Below are 14,641 nucleotides of genomic sequence, written 5' to 3'. Positions count from 1 at the left end.
TAGTGATTAAGGTATCTCACGTGTGATGGGAAAAGTAAAGATAGCTGTACTGGACACATGATACCGTAGTAAACCATGGGCCAGGGCAAAGGATGAATTCTACTTCATACAGCCCTTAAAACAGGAAAGTTTCTGGCGATAGAAAACAAAATTGAACCTGGGGGAATGGGGGGGGGGGGGAACGAGGTTCTTGAAAACAACTCTAACGATTTTCCTAGAAATTTATATATTTGGGGAAAAAATACTAGCTATTTGGCAACACCGGGAAAACTCTAGTTTTATCGTTATAATTTGTTAAATTATAAACTAATGAATTTAAACTTGGCTAGAGGACTAGACAATCTTTATCTTGAACAGACTAAGTCTTCAGGTATATCCGTATGTAGGCCCTAGTCATTAAAGAGTTTACATAAATAAGCAGAAGTTGGGGAACATTTGACTCTCATTTGAGCACCGTTTTATAAGTTTGGATTTATAAATACAATGCAAGCGTATAGATGAAAAAATAAATATAAAAATGTTACATTTGTTCTCTGGTGGGGAAAAAATGAGTCGAAAGAATGAGGCGGGGTAAAAAAAATTCTTTTTTTTTTTTTAAATTAAACCTTCATGAGATATTCAGAGCAAAATAATGGCTCTATAAGATGTATATAAGAGGAAATAATTTTTGATTGTATTATTTCCATTTGACTTGTTATCACCTCAAACGGAAACGTAGGCCATTAAGAATGCATATCTTAAGAATGACTTCCCTTTAGTTAAGATGTTTGTTTTCGGTGTGAACAAGTACAGAACTATTGCCCCTGACCTATTCAAACCTTTCCCCCCATTTTATGACTCAAGTTTCTTTTTATCACACCGGTGGCTACATAGCTGGTTCTCCCACATTTGTAGTTTTCAGTTTACGACATTTCAAAGAAAATTTCTTTTATGATAAAGACTAGATAAAATAAGCACACTATTTGGTCTGTTATTCTATATACACTTTGAAATTTAGTACCGTAATAACTAAAATTTTGAGCTCAAAGATTCACACCAACAACTAACAACAATTTAACACACAAAAAAAAAAACGCACACAAACTTTCAACATCTCAGAGTACATTTCTTTTTAAGAATAAAAAACTTTGTGACAAATTTGTTTTTAATAATTCTAAGAGATGGGGAATTTCTATACAACGGAAGCACGATTTGAAAGAGTTTACTCTTATTTAAAAAAGAGAATAAGTTACTGCCCTTAAATGAGTAAGTCGTGGATTACAATCTATACCAGGAGTTCTCAACCTATGGATAGCGAAATTCTGTTAAAATCAGTTGATATGCCAGGGGGTTCCTAAGATTTATTTTTCTAATCTAGCGTGTAAAAATAGACATTGTAGAAAGTTTTTTTCCCCATTGTAATTGTCGCAGTATAAAACATTTTAAATTAATGTACAACAACACTACGCCATTGCAGTGACGTAGTGACGAAATAGAAAAAAAATGTCGTCAATAGTTTTAAACGCCATTGTTTAGTAGTCCATGTTATTGAAGGGAATATTTTCATTCTGGTCTACACTTGAAAATGAATCTCGCATAAAAGAAAAGTAAGAAACTGTAATGTCGATTAATTTACGGTTTGACTTCAATAATTTCATCAGGACTCGAAAAAAAAAAACAGAGTGCGTCATTTGTAAGGACGTTTTAAGAGCTGAAGTTATGAAAGCGGAAATAGCTTTAAATTCATTTTTAAAATTGAACATCCGAGGTTTGTCGACAGAATACCCATTATTGGAAAGGTAAGGTTCGGTATATAAATGATGGCGATTTAAAGCCGAGTTCCTCTTCTAAACCTATTGAAACAAGTACAGCAGCAGGTGATGTATATGTGAAAGTTTACTTTGCTTTTTTTGAAAAATATTAGTGAAGTCTACACATACTGAGCTCCATTCGCTAATATTTTGGTCTGGATTTCAATGTTTGGTTCAGAATGAGTCATCGAAATTTATCAAAACTCATCATATGATTCATCGACGAATATTAGTAATGAAGACACTGCTACTTGAAGTACAAAAAGCAATAAAAAAAACTTGAATGAAAAGATCAAATGCAACATGCATTGAGTTGTCAGAAAATAATCGATTTTCAAAATGAAACTTCAAATAGGTAAGAAACATTGGACGAAAATAATGTTTGCATGTTGCCAATCTTATCTGCTCTATATGAGGAAAATGACATTGAACCTGAGAAACGGATAATAAGTTAATTTCTGAGAAAGAACATTTGCGCATGCATGCGGACGAAATTTTATCCTACTATCCAAATTTACGTGACAACCAGTTTGCACTTGCCAGTGTCCATTCACAGTCAAAGTTGAAGATGTTCCGGAGTCAGGAAGATTTCATAGAAGTCATTAATAAAGCAAAAAAAAAAAAAAAAAGATTTCTCTTTGAGGTCAGTTTCACTATTCTGGATTTCGTGTTTGGAGTCATATCCCCATTTTGTCTGTTTTGATTCCTTCTTCCTTTTCCAATAATATATTTTTACGAAACATGATTTTCCAGTCTGTTAGTTATCAATTTTAATACAGAAAAACATTTAATGCAGAAGATGACCTTCGTTGTTATATTTTATTAAAAAACTGTCCCGACCAGTCCTGATATGGTGAAACAAGTTTAGACTGCCGCAGCAATATTGTTGAAACGTAGTTTATTTTAGCTGTAACTACTGTCCATGCTTCGTCAGGCTTTTTAAATGGTTACATAAACATACAACATAAATATGGTGAATAAGAAATAGAAGAGTAAGTAAATGCAAGTCTCATCTTCTTATCTTCTTATCTTATATGATACAGCTGTTACTTCAAAAAGCTATGACAATACATATTGTATATTTACAACGCAGGTAGCATTTCATGACATTAGCCAAAGCACAGTTACCTATACTTATGAATGAAAATAATTTTACGGTCGGGGGTCGCCGCATAGTGAGGAATAGTCAAAAAGGGTCACCGAGCTAAAAAGGCTGACAACCGTTTATTTCTACTAAAATCTAGATCATGTTGAAGGTTTCATAGGTTCATAATTTTCCAAAGACGATATTCTCGAGACATGCAACAAAATGAATAAAAGATCATTGCTTTTGTAAGGTCTCCCTCCTTGTCCCCGCGAAGGGAGAAACCCTACGGTTTTGTATGTGTGTGTGCGTATGTGTGCGTGTTTATGTATATATATATATATATATATATATATATATATATATATATATATATATATATATATGTATATGTGTGTGTGTGTGTGTGTGTGTGTGTCTGTGTGCGGTCTGTGACGTTTTAATCCTCTAAAAGCGTTGTCAAAAGTCCAAGGTCACCATGGTCTTTGAGGTGCTGGAATGAAATGCAAAGGCTACTTTTGGTTTTCCGGTAGCCTCCACTTTTGTTACAGAATCCTGTTGCTCGGGCGTAGAAAGGGCCCCGTGTGGGGCAGTGAGGGGTGGGGCCATGACAGCTCAAGAGCATCTAACTCTGAATATCTGAAGTCTTAAAGCAAAGCGCTGACCAACTGGCAAGTTGATGCTATTCAAACAGAACAAGTGAAGCAAGAATGCAATTGTTTGACATCTAGTACAGCCTGCGCAAGAATAGAATGAATACTACGGCATACAAGGAATATTTGCCAGCTATAAATACTTAGTCAAGCAATGAATAGTGTAGACGATTAAAACTGAGGAGGTAGAGGGAACGACTAAAGTAGGGCAAGGGATGAGACTTTGAAACTCATACAAAAAATTATTTGAAGGAAATTGTATAGAGTCAATATAAAGCAATGTCCAAGTCAAATATATATTTCATACAGTGTTCTGGGACAGGTCGAACATGATGGGAGTCTCAATGAATGGGATTAAAAACGTTTCTAAATATATCCCACGTCATAAACCAGACATGCGACTCGGTTTCCTGACAGAATGTGATATGTTCAAACTTAACTTTGTGGCTCTACGTATATCCAAGAAGTACAAGGTCGACAATTTCGGTTAAATCTATTAGTGTACAAAATGAAATGTAACTGAATGATTCCACTGATTATTTAGTTATTCAATTGATCAATTAGTTATTCAATTAATTAATTAGTTCATGTTCACCTTTCTTAGTGTCAGGGTCAAGCTTTCTTAGAAGAACGAAAAAATGCATTGGAGGCCCCTTAGCAGTTTCCACTGAGGAAAAGTCTGGTGATGTGACAAGTGTACAACAGTACCACCCTCTAACACAGTGGTTCTCAACCTTTTAGTCTCGGCGACTCCTTTTTGCAATCCCCCACTCTGCCGCGACCCTCCCTCCCGAACACACACACAGCAATAGGAGAATGGACAAAAACAATCCATTTTTTCGATGGTCTTAGGCGACCCCTGGCAAATCGTCAATCGACCCCCAAAGGGGTCGCGACGCACAGGTTGAGAACCCCTGATCTAACAGGTCACTTTAAGTGCGCTACAAAAACCTATTAGAGATTTTCAGCTATGATTGAAAACTATTCGATCATTTGGTGTATCCATTGTTCAGATTATAGGAAATGCTGCTAAACTATTTGATTTCAAAAGTTTTTTCAGCACTGTTAAATCTCATTTCTTAACCCTTTAAACGCGTGTGGTAGATTAGCCTATAAACATCAGAATTGTAATTCCATTTGGTATATACTCATAGTGAAATAGCTCAGCACTTTAAGGGTTAACTCGTTTGCTTTTAGCACAAACTTATTTGATAATTTAGTTGATAACAGTTGTCTTTAACTATAGTGTCCTTGACATTATTTAGAACAGAAATTCCACAATTTCTAATAAACCTTGAAAATCTGAATTCAAACTCATCATGAATGAATTTTTTCTGTTTTGTTTTCACAAGTAAAACTAAAAAATTAAAACACTTTAAATTTAGACAATTTTTTTGCAGAGAGGGTGTGGGGGTTGGGAGGATCCAACTGCCAACCGCCATGTTTTCTCCTCACATCCCAACATATCATAAATAAAACATTCCGAGGGCCAGGGGGGATGTGCTGGAGGATGTTGACGGTGTTAAACTCCTATGTTTACATTGCATGCCAGTGGGACACATCCCAGGTGTTGAGAGCCATAAATCATAGCAGACAGGTTGTAATACTCGAGAGTGTTCTCAAGCAATTAGAAATCTTTCTAGGAGTGAGAAAAGAAATTGAGTCATGGATGTACTATCAAGCTAGATAGGTTTTTTTTTTTTGTTTGTTTAACTTTGTTTTGAGTTAATAATGTATATATGAATACGTTTTTTTTTTAAACAGGTGTAGACTTTAAAAACTGAAATTAGCCTGAGTTACAATGATCTTATGAAGTCTTAACACATTTCTTCTAGTCTATTTATATCGCATGGATTTTTTTTTTAAATAGGTAGATGCAAAAAAAAATTCTTTGAGGTAAGGATTTAAATAGATGAAGGCCCTGTGCAGAGCTTTTGCGGAGGTCCCTACCTTTAAGCTTAAATATAAATGACACATAAAACTCTAAAAGATTGTAAAGAAAGATAAGAGAGAAATTGTAAATTTTATTTCATTTTCCCACATTTTCTTGCATTTCATTGCAAATTTTGTTCAAAATGTTTTATTTTTAAATGGGGAGGCTTTAAGGGTGAGTCTCTGTGTGGCTAGACAGTCTTGTACTGTGGTAAACCCAACACTTATACTTTCTTATCTTATCTTATGAAATGCAGACGATGCTTCAAAAAGAGGATGATTACGTCCTACGCGTGTTCCTAGGTCAATTTTATCAAGCATGTTAATCAATGACTTAAATTCTGATAAATCATTGGCTTTCCCAGGAAACCCACTCCATGCTTTAATAGCACTAGGGCAGAAGGAGCATTTGTACAAATTTGTCCTAGCATATGGAACGAGGAATGTGTCTTTATCTTTGTGTCTTTCTGAGTATTTTATTAAATTTTGTTTTTGTATTGAAGATTATGGTTCAGTGTTTTATGTATAATTGCTACTTTACTTTTAAGTCTTCTATCCTGAAGGCTTTCTAATTTTAGTGATTTTACTAAAGGTGTTACTCTAATCAAATGTGAATATTCCTTTGTTATGAATCTCACTGCTCTATTTTGTGTCTGCTCTAGTTTCTGAAGTATATTGTGTCTAGTAGGGAAAAACTTTTATTTACTTATTTGTTATGATTAATTTATCCATACTAGCCAACACTTACTCGTATATAATGGTAACGGACCCTTTTGAAAGTGGCCATTTTAGACCTTGTAAAACTAGTTTCTATGGCCGATTGTTAACAAGGTTGTCATGTGGCCAGTACAACAATCACTTATATATAAGTGAACTTATCAAACGTGCTGTCAAAGTGTGGTGTGTAAGTGGTCACTTCAATACATACCGTAATAACAGTCCATTAGTTCCTTCTCACGTATTCTCAAGACGGTCCTTGTCCGATCGAATTTCGCCTTCAATGAGTTATGTTTCTCTTCAACAGCTGCCAACTCTACTTTGGATTGGTTCAGCTTTAATTGGGTCATCATTAATTCTTCCTTTAAAGTACTCTCTGACCGAAATAACTGAAATTCAGAAAACACTAAAAGATAATAAGTATGCAATAGGTAAAACGAATTTCATCATAAACTAGATTAGAAGGAAAACCAATAAGTCTTTTTCTCAAAGGAGGTCCCTAAAAAACAAACGTGTCTTATCACTAGTTTTTCAATGCTGTTTTTTAAGATATTTGAAAGGCAAAGACAAGCAGAGAGAGAGAGAGAGAGAGAGAGAGAGCGAATGCACCTGACTCTAAATCTAGACAACATGCTGATCTCTTAAAGAGAAGTGAGAAGAATGTATGTAAAGCAAAAGAACGTAAGTCAATGATAAGACAATGACAAAAAAGAGGGAAATGTAAAAAAAAAATAATTCCACTTTGTGGTTGTGTTAGCCAATGTTTACCAAATATTTACGTGGAGATTCTCTTACAAAGTTCTATCTTAAAACTTTTCCTTCTTAAAACTTCAAGTTCTATATAAATTAGAAAGTTCACTCAAAGCCTATGTCAACAGTATTTGTCATTACATTGTCCCCAGCCCAATGACTGAATAACTTTACTTCTCCCCAGCACTTCTGTCATCAGCTCACACTCTTACCAGCGCTAGTTTGGCTTGATAGTTTCAGATAAATAGCACTGTCTTCAACAGGTTTCTATCCCAAAATATTTGGCTTGGTAGTTTCAGATAAATAGCACTGTCTTCAACAGGTTTCTATCCCAAAATATTTGGCTTGGTAGTTTCAGATAAATAGCACTGTCTTCAACAGGTTTCTATCCCAAAATATTTGGCTTGGTAGTTTCAGATAAATAGCACTGTCTTCAACAAGTTTCTATCCCAAAATATTTGGCTTGATAGTTTCAGATAAATGTCTTCAACAAGTTTCTATCCCAAAATATTTGGCTTGATAGTTTCAGATAAATGTCTTCAACAAGTTTCTATCCCAAAATATTTGGCTTGATAGTTTCAGATAAATGTCTTCAACAAGTTTCTATCCCAAAATATTTGGCTTGGCAGCCACTTCGCTAGTCCCAAGTCATGATAAATTAAGAGGGACGGACGTGATGCAAGAAATCTACCTCGGAAATTCTATCACTTCAGAAGTCAACAAAAGAAAACTTTGTACAGGAAGAAGAAGAATTATTAAACAAAGTTGAAAGCAGAAAGGAAGCCGCTAGACGGAATATTGGACACACCTTGCCCAGATAGTCAAGTAGCATCACAAGGCAGACATTTCAAGTGGAGAAACCACAAACCTTGCCCAGATAGTCAAGTAGCATCACAAGGCAGACATTTCAAGTGGAGAAGCCACAAACCTTGCCCAGATAGTCAACTAGCATCACAAGGCAGACATTTCAAGTGGAGAAACCACAAACGTTGCCCAGATAGTCAACTAGCATCACAAGGCAGACATTTCAAGTGGAGAAACCACAAACCTAACCTAGATAGTCAACTAGCATCACAAGGCAGACATTTCAAGTGGAGAAACCACAAACCTTACCTAGATAGTCAACTAGCATCACAAGGCAGACATTTCAAGTGGAGAAACCACAAACCTTGCCCAGATAGTCAAGTAGCATCACAAGGCAGACATTTCAAGTGGAGAAACCACAAACCTTGCCCAGATAGTCAAGTAGCATCACAAGGCAGACATTTCAAGTGGAGAAACCACAAACCTTACCTAGATAGTCAACTAGCATCACAAGGCAGACATTTCAAGTGGAGAAACCACAAACCTTGCCCAGATAGTCAAGTAGCATCACAAGGCAGACATTTCAAGTAAAGAAACCACAAACCTTGCCCAGATAGTCAACTAGCATCACAAGGCAGACATTTCAAGTGGAGAAACCACAAACCTTACCTAGATAGTCAACTAGCATCACAAGGCAGACATTTCAAGTGGAGAAACCACAAAGTAAGAAAAAGCTTGTCCAGAAAACATGGCGATGAGAAGTGTAGGTGAATAGCTTTGGTTACACATGGAATAAATTGGAAAGGATGGCCCAGAACAGGGGACTATGGAGGATCTATTGATGGCGGCCAATACTCCAGTAGAGGTGAAAGACTTAAACGAGTCATCGTGTATTTCACATTTATGTCACATCGTCTGAACGGTTCGTCAAGTCTGTATCTGTTAGCAAACAATCGCTCAATAAGTTGCATAAAGAAGGTATTGTCTTTTTAAAAAAGTATTTGAAATGTTTTTCTTGTTTGTTTATAAAATCAAGAGAGAATTTTTTTTTTTGTTGTTTTGTTTTTTGACGTGACATTCACATAGTTAAATATATAGGCGAGTGCTGCCTTTGCACTTCGCGTTGTAAAATTTACTTTGAACAAAGTACAGAGATAATGGCGCAATGGAATAGTTGTCTCTCTCTCTCTCACACACACACACACACAAACACCTATAGCTGTTAACAGACATGAAGAAAAGAAAGATTTACTGTAACTAGTTGACAAGAACGAAAAATGTTTTCTAGCCAAAAGTTTCCCACTAAATAAAGATTTGCTTATTTCCATTTTAAAAACAATAGCATACAAAGAACAATAATAAAAATAAAAGTTCACAGTGAATTTGTGTGAACAATTGTATATATATATAGTGTTAGCAGACACCTGCAGGCCAATAAAAGGACAAACATAAGGACAAAGCCATACAAAGGAAGACAAAAAAAAAAAAAAAAGATAAAATTGTAAAATACAAGGCTCATGATTTAGCTGATGAAACATTTAAATATATATGTAACATACGCGTAAAGCTACAATATTATGTGGCATAGGCTGTAAAGCTACAATATTATGTAATATCGGCTGTAAAGCTGCTGTATAGATGAAACTTTACTGTGTGTAATACGGGGTATATAAAAGAAACGTTACTAGTTTTAGACTTTGTTGCGGTCAAAATGAAATATTAAAAGAAGTTTGTAGAAAGCATTTGATTGTAATAAAATTTCAATTACAAGTCCTTTGATTAATAGGAAACTTTTCAAATGTCAAATGCCAGTGTACAAAATTTTCAAGAAAACTCAGTTAAATAAAGTCTAGTCCTGCTCCCTTCCCAAAATGACTGAATACATTTTGTGGTTATGCAGTAAATTAATTTTCATTTAGGCAACATGATAGAGTAGAAGCCTGCATTGGCCAACATGATAGAATAGAAGCCTGCATTGGCCAACATGATAGAATAGAAGCCTGCATTGGCCAACATGATAGAGTAGAAGCCTGCATTGGCCAACATGATAGAATGCATTAACTATCATGACAGAGTAGAAGCCTGCATTGGCCAACATGATAGAATGCATTAACTATCATGACAGAGTAGAAGCCTGCATTGGCCAACATGATAGAATGCATTAACTATCATGACAGAGTAGAAGCCTGCATTGGCCAACATGATAGAATGCATTAACTATCATGACAGAGTAGAAGCCTGCTTGATTAAATAGGGCAGAGAAGACGCCTGCATGATGAAACGTAACAGAACAGAAACCTGCAATAAAAAGTGAACTTTGATGAAATAGTTTTTAGAAGTTCATATCAAATTGTAATCTCTCATTCCACTCTCCTTTCCTTTAGTACCTTCATTATTTGTTCCTGTTGGTCAGTGTTCTTGAATTCACACTCAGTGGCTTTTTGCGAGGAGAGTTCCAACTTGTAGGACCTATCCTTGAGTTGATTCTTCAGCACTGATCTCTCTCTTAGTAATGTTGTTATCTATAAAACCAAACGTGAAACGCAATTTTATTAACTCATTATACAGAAAAAAAATAGGGGGGGGGGGAGAGTTTAGGACCTAAAAGTAGAAAGTCATGAAGCCAACCATTGATCATACATCCCTTGTTTGAAGTAAAAACAAATAGTTCTTCCTATTACCTGGTTCTCTGCACTGAGTAGGTCATTGCTAGCCTGCACGTGCTGGACTTGTGCCTCCTGAAGCTTGGTGCTGGTCTCGTTCAGTCTAAGTTTAATGTCCAGTAGATCATTGGTTTTTTCTCGTATCTCTTTGCGCAGCTTATCAAACTCTTCCTGTCCGAGAATACAGAACAAGAAAGTTTCAGGCAACATTTTGGAACGGGGAAAGCTCATTCAGCCTAGTAGCTCATCTACACAGACTCTAGTTTTGTCCATATTATTTCCGAGAGTGTCACCTCTACAGAAATGCTGAGTAACCGTGAAAAAAAAACAAGCCTAGAATTCAGTAGGTGAAAATAGATTATTTAAGCTAATGTACCTCCAAAATATCCATAACGGCTTCATTGTTGAGCTGATTCAGAGGTAGTTTGTCTTTAGATATCTCAAGTGAGTCATCTTCGCCTGAGTTCTTTTTTGGCTTGGTGTCCAATCCCAGTAGCTCTCGGACTGTACTCTCCAGATCCTGGTAAATAAATAATGGGAGTTAAAAGGGAACCTAACTAGCTGATTTAATAGGGAACCTGACTAGCTGATTTAATAGGGAACCTGACTAGCTGTGTTAATAAGGAACCTAGTTAGCCTAGTTAATTTGCTAACTTTCAACCAATCAAACAAGACCACATGATTTCAGATCATGGACCAGGAATATTCAAACCATAGTCTTGTTTTGATGTTTTGAAATAGTATTGCAGCGCCATAACGACACAACTAATGCTAAATTTATATCTTATGAATCGTTGTGTATTCAAACGTGAAATCTACAAAAACCCTGATTTCTTAGCCTTTATAAACGAAAATGGATAACGTTTTGCACAAAAATTAAAAGTAATTTAAATTATAAGTACGATGTGAAAGAATCATTTGGCTTTGTTTTTCACTTGAAAACTAAAACTGAACAACATACCTTAATCCTGAACAGACCTTAATCTTCAACGCACCTTAATCCTCAACATATCTTTATCAACTCAAAATACCTTAATCCTCTGAACATTCCTTAATCCTGAACAGACCTTAATCTTCAACGCACCTTAATCCTCAACATACCTTTATCAACTCAACATACCTTAATCCTTTGAACATACCTTAATCCTTTGAACATACCTTAATCCTTTGAACATACCAAAATCCTTTGCACATACATTAATCCTTTGAACATACCTTAATCCTTTGCACATACCTTAATCCTCTGTTCGTGTTCGTCTCTCAAGTAGGAAAAGTTCTTCTCGATGTCATCTATCTTGGCCGTGTAGTCGTTCTGAGCGCCGTCCAGAACCAGCTGCTGGCGCTTGGTCCCACAGTTGCTGGTTTCCCTGGCTTCGGCATCCCTCATCTCCACATCTTTGTGGCTGAGGTAGATGTTGTATGTGCAGCCTTCGTGCTCAATCTGGCAGCGCCGCTCTTGATGCTCCTCCTCTGCGGCGCCCAGGCACGCCAAGAGAATTAGAATCAGCGGGGACATTTTGTTGTTTGGTTATCAGACTGTGGTTGTAGGAGTTTGAGAGCCCCCTTATTGATGAATTCCTTCTTACGTCACATCTTGAAGATTTGAATCTTCTTGTCTAGTATAGAGAACGTGGCCGACTCAATAACAATACAGCCTGTTTACTGGCGCCTGATCACAGAAAACAAAACAGCATTAGTTTAAACAGTAACTTTTTATGTAGTTTAACTAGTTTGAAATAAAGGCATACAACTTAATGCGATCAAGCGTGTAGCTCTAGGGTAAACTAATCTCATGCTTGGAAGATACTACAGATCTGTATACATCCATATAGCGCTCACCTATTTCATAGCTTCAATAAGTCAAAATTAAGTAACTGTCGGTGCGTAGATTATGGCATTCTAGCACCAATGTTTATTAAGTGCACAATTTTTGAACGCACTTTCTTGGTTGCATTGTTTGTAAGTTTATGGAGTGGTTTTGTTATTATGCTTGTGTAACGTCGTGTGTTTGAGATTCTTCTGTGTTTCCCTGTTTAGGGTGAGTATTTAAGGCATTACTGCATTTCACAGTTGTTTCGCTGCCTTAGTGTTTTGGGACTAGAACTTTCAATGTGTCTTTTCTTATGTCTCTACAGGGAGTTAGTTATGGGATTGGAGTTCTACACTAAATACTAGATTCAGCAGTGTTTTGTTGTGATTGCGAGCATTTATGTGTCACGTTGTCGGACAGCAAGGTGTGGAATTACTGTTTAATTAATATATCCACAATATTATTACTCCATCAGTTGTCATCATAACTTATAGTCATATCATTATTACATTGTTGACAGTGAATCACTTATTTATTTGTAGCACGAAGGTGCCTGTTGAATGTCAGGGGCCCGGGTAAACGAGCTAAGGCCTTAATACAACCCTGACAGTAACACTTGGAGGTCGTTATTGTATAGGCTGTAAGGGGACCTAGAAATGTATTGCCAACGAATCTCCAACAAAGGCATAATGTTTTGTTTCTTGGTGCAGACTTACCTCGTCACAACAGTTATAAAAGTATTTTCTAGTAGATGAGGCAATGTCACTTAAGTTAATTATTGGATAGGATTGGTCTTACGTGATTAAAATAAATAAAAAAATTATCTGCATTGCAAATCAAACAAATCAAAAGAGAACACATTCCAGACCCCCAAATCAGCACATCGCCCCCCCCCAACCCTTTTTCTATGTAGGAGCTTGAGAAAATTGGCCAAGGTACTTAAACATCTACCTCTAACAAGGTAGAAACTATAAAACCAACAAAGGATGTGAATGTATGTTACTTGAAAATATTGGAACAAATGAGCATTTCAATTTACGTCTAGGCCACTCGGCTAAATTCTGCAATATTTACTGTTACATGAATTTAGTTGAAACATTGCTAAGCCGATTTCTTTCATATTTACTCCGCCAGCGAAGGAAGTAACATTACCTGTACATATTCAGGCAATATTAGTTTTATTAACAGATTTGCAACGTTATAAGAAAAGAAAAGTAGATAGAACACTAAAAAAACAGTTTTTAGTCTGTAGGTAACGCTCTGGGTTTTAATGGGCGTCCTGTTCGCTAACAGCACTCAGCGTATAATCATACATGTTAACAACACTCAGCGTATAATCATACATGTTAACAACACTCAGCGTATAATCATACATGTTAACAACACTCCGCGTATAATCATACATGTTAACAACACTCAGCGTATAATCATACATGTTAACAACACTCCGCGTATAATCATACATGTTAACAACACTCAGCGTATAATCATACATGTTAACAAGAAAATCAACGTTCCATTTTAGAAAATGTCTTCAACTAAATCAGTTAACATTTCAGTCAATGGTCTGTATGATTATGCGACAGAGGCGAGCTGTCTAAATGCACTGTGGGCCACAAAACAAACGTTTTGGCAGTAAATAGGGCCCACGAAGTGTTGTGATTGATACTCTTTTAGAGACTATGTTTGTGTAATATGTAATTAAGTGTCATTTTGTAAAAAATGAATCACTGTCAAAAGTCATACTTCAAGGTCCAGTGGAGGGAGCATGAAGAAAAGGTCATCCAAAGAAAATCTAGTTGGACAATGGAAAAGAATGGACCGGACCCTCTCTTGATATTCTACTAAGAGCAGCCGATTACCGAGAAAATAGAGAAATTCCGTTACGCCGTCACAGCGCCCCTACCACGTAAGTCAAGGGACAGATGATGATGAAAATTTAATACAAGACACATTTTCCGTAATTATATTTCTGATAAGCTTCTCTGTCTTGTACAGATTTCAATAAGCTTGCCAACCTGCCTACGTGTACAGTACTTGACGGCACAGAGGTGCACAGCTTGGTGCATGTAGTGAATAGCTGGACTAAACGTCTATGTGTGTCTTTAATAATGGTGAACAGAAAACTTAACACATTATGAGGATAGCTATGAACCAATCCTAAGGCACGCACTTAGCGGGCCAAATTGAATGGTAATACTAGTGCCTATTCTGACGACCGGTCCGCCCCTGTTATGCGGATTTTATGGTTGAATAAACTTCTGTACTTAAATTAGTTTGATTGGTTAACTAAAATTATTGGAATTCTAGACAGTAATTTTAATTAAAATATATGAAAGTGTCGTGTATTGACAAGTCACATTACTTTGTACATTATCACATTTAGATTTGACTACATTCATTCTTATGGAGTTTTTTTTAAATGTATGATTCGTTTC

General features: G+C 36.2%; 1 protein-coding gene and 1 long non-coding RNA gene across 3 annotated transcripts in view; one reads left to right on the top strand and one right to left on the bottom strand.

The window, feature by feature from the left end:
- Positions 1-14,641, bottom strand: part of LOC106072606 (uncharacterized) — an 86,954-nt gene that overhangs the window by 48,150 nt on the left and 24,163 nt on the right. For both annotated transcript variants that reach the window (XM_056014875.1, XM_056014877.1), the window contains exons 2-6: positions 11,628-12,062; positions 10,770-10,913; positions 10,412-10,564; positions 10,118-10,252; positions 6,388-6,565 (exon numbers count right to left, since the gene is read on the bottom strand). In XM_056014875.1, the coding sequence (XP_055870850.1) occupies positions 6,388-6,565; positions 10,118-10,252; positions 10,412-10,564; positions 10,770-10,913; positions 11,628-11,909 (892 nt within the window). In that variant the 5' untranslated portion in view covers positions 11,910-12,062. The remainder of the gene's footprint in view (positions 1-6,387; positions 6,566-10,117; positions 10,253-10,411; positions 10,565-10,769; positions 10,914-11,627; positions 12,063-14,641) is intronic.
- On the top strand, positions 12,169-14,611 carry LOC129923547 (uncharacterized). Its single transcript, XR_008775503.1, has 4 exons — positions 12,169-12,431; positions 12,529-12,627; positions 13,956-14,112; positions 14,202-14,611. It is a non-coding gene; the product is annotated as an uncharacterized LOC129923547 (long non-coding RNA).

This window comes from Biomphalaria glabrata, chromosome 1, assembly GCF_947242115.1.
Source record: "Biomphalaria glabrata chromosome 1, xgBioGlab47.1, whole genome shotgun sequence".
NCBI classification, from domain to species: domain Eukaryota; kingdom Metazoa; phylum Mollusca; class Gastropoda; family Planorbidae; genus Biomphalaria; species Biomphalaria glabrata.
This window is presented reverse-complemented; position numbering and strand designations above follow the sequence as displayed.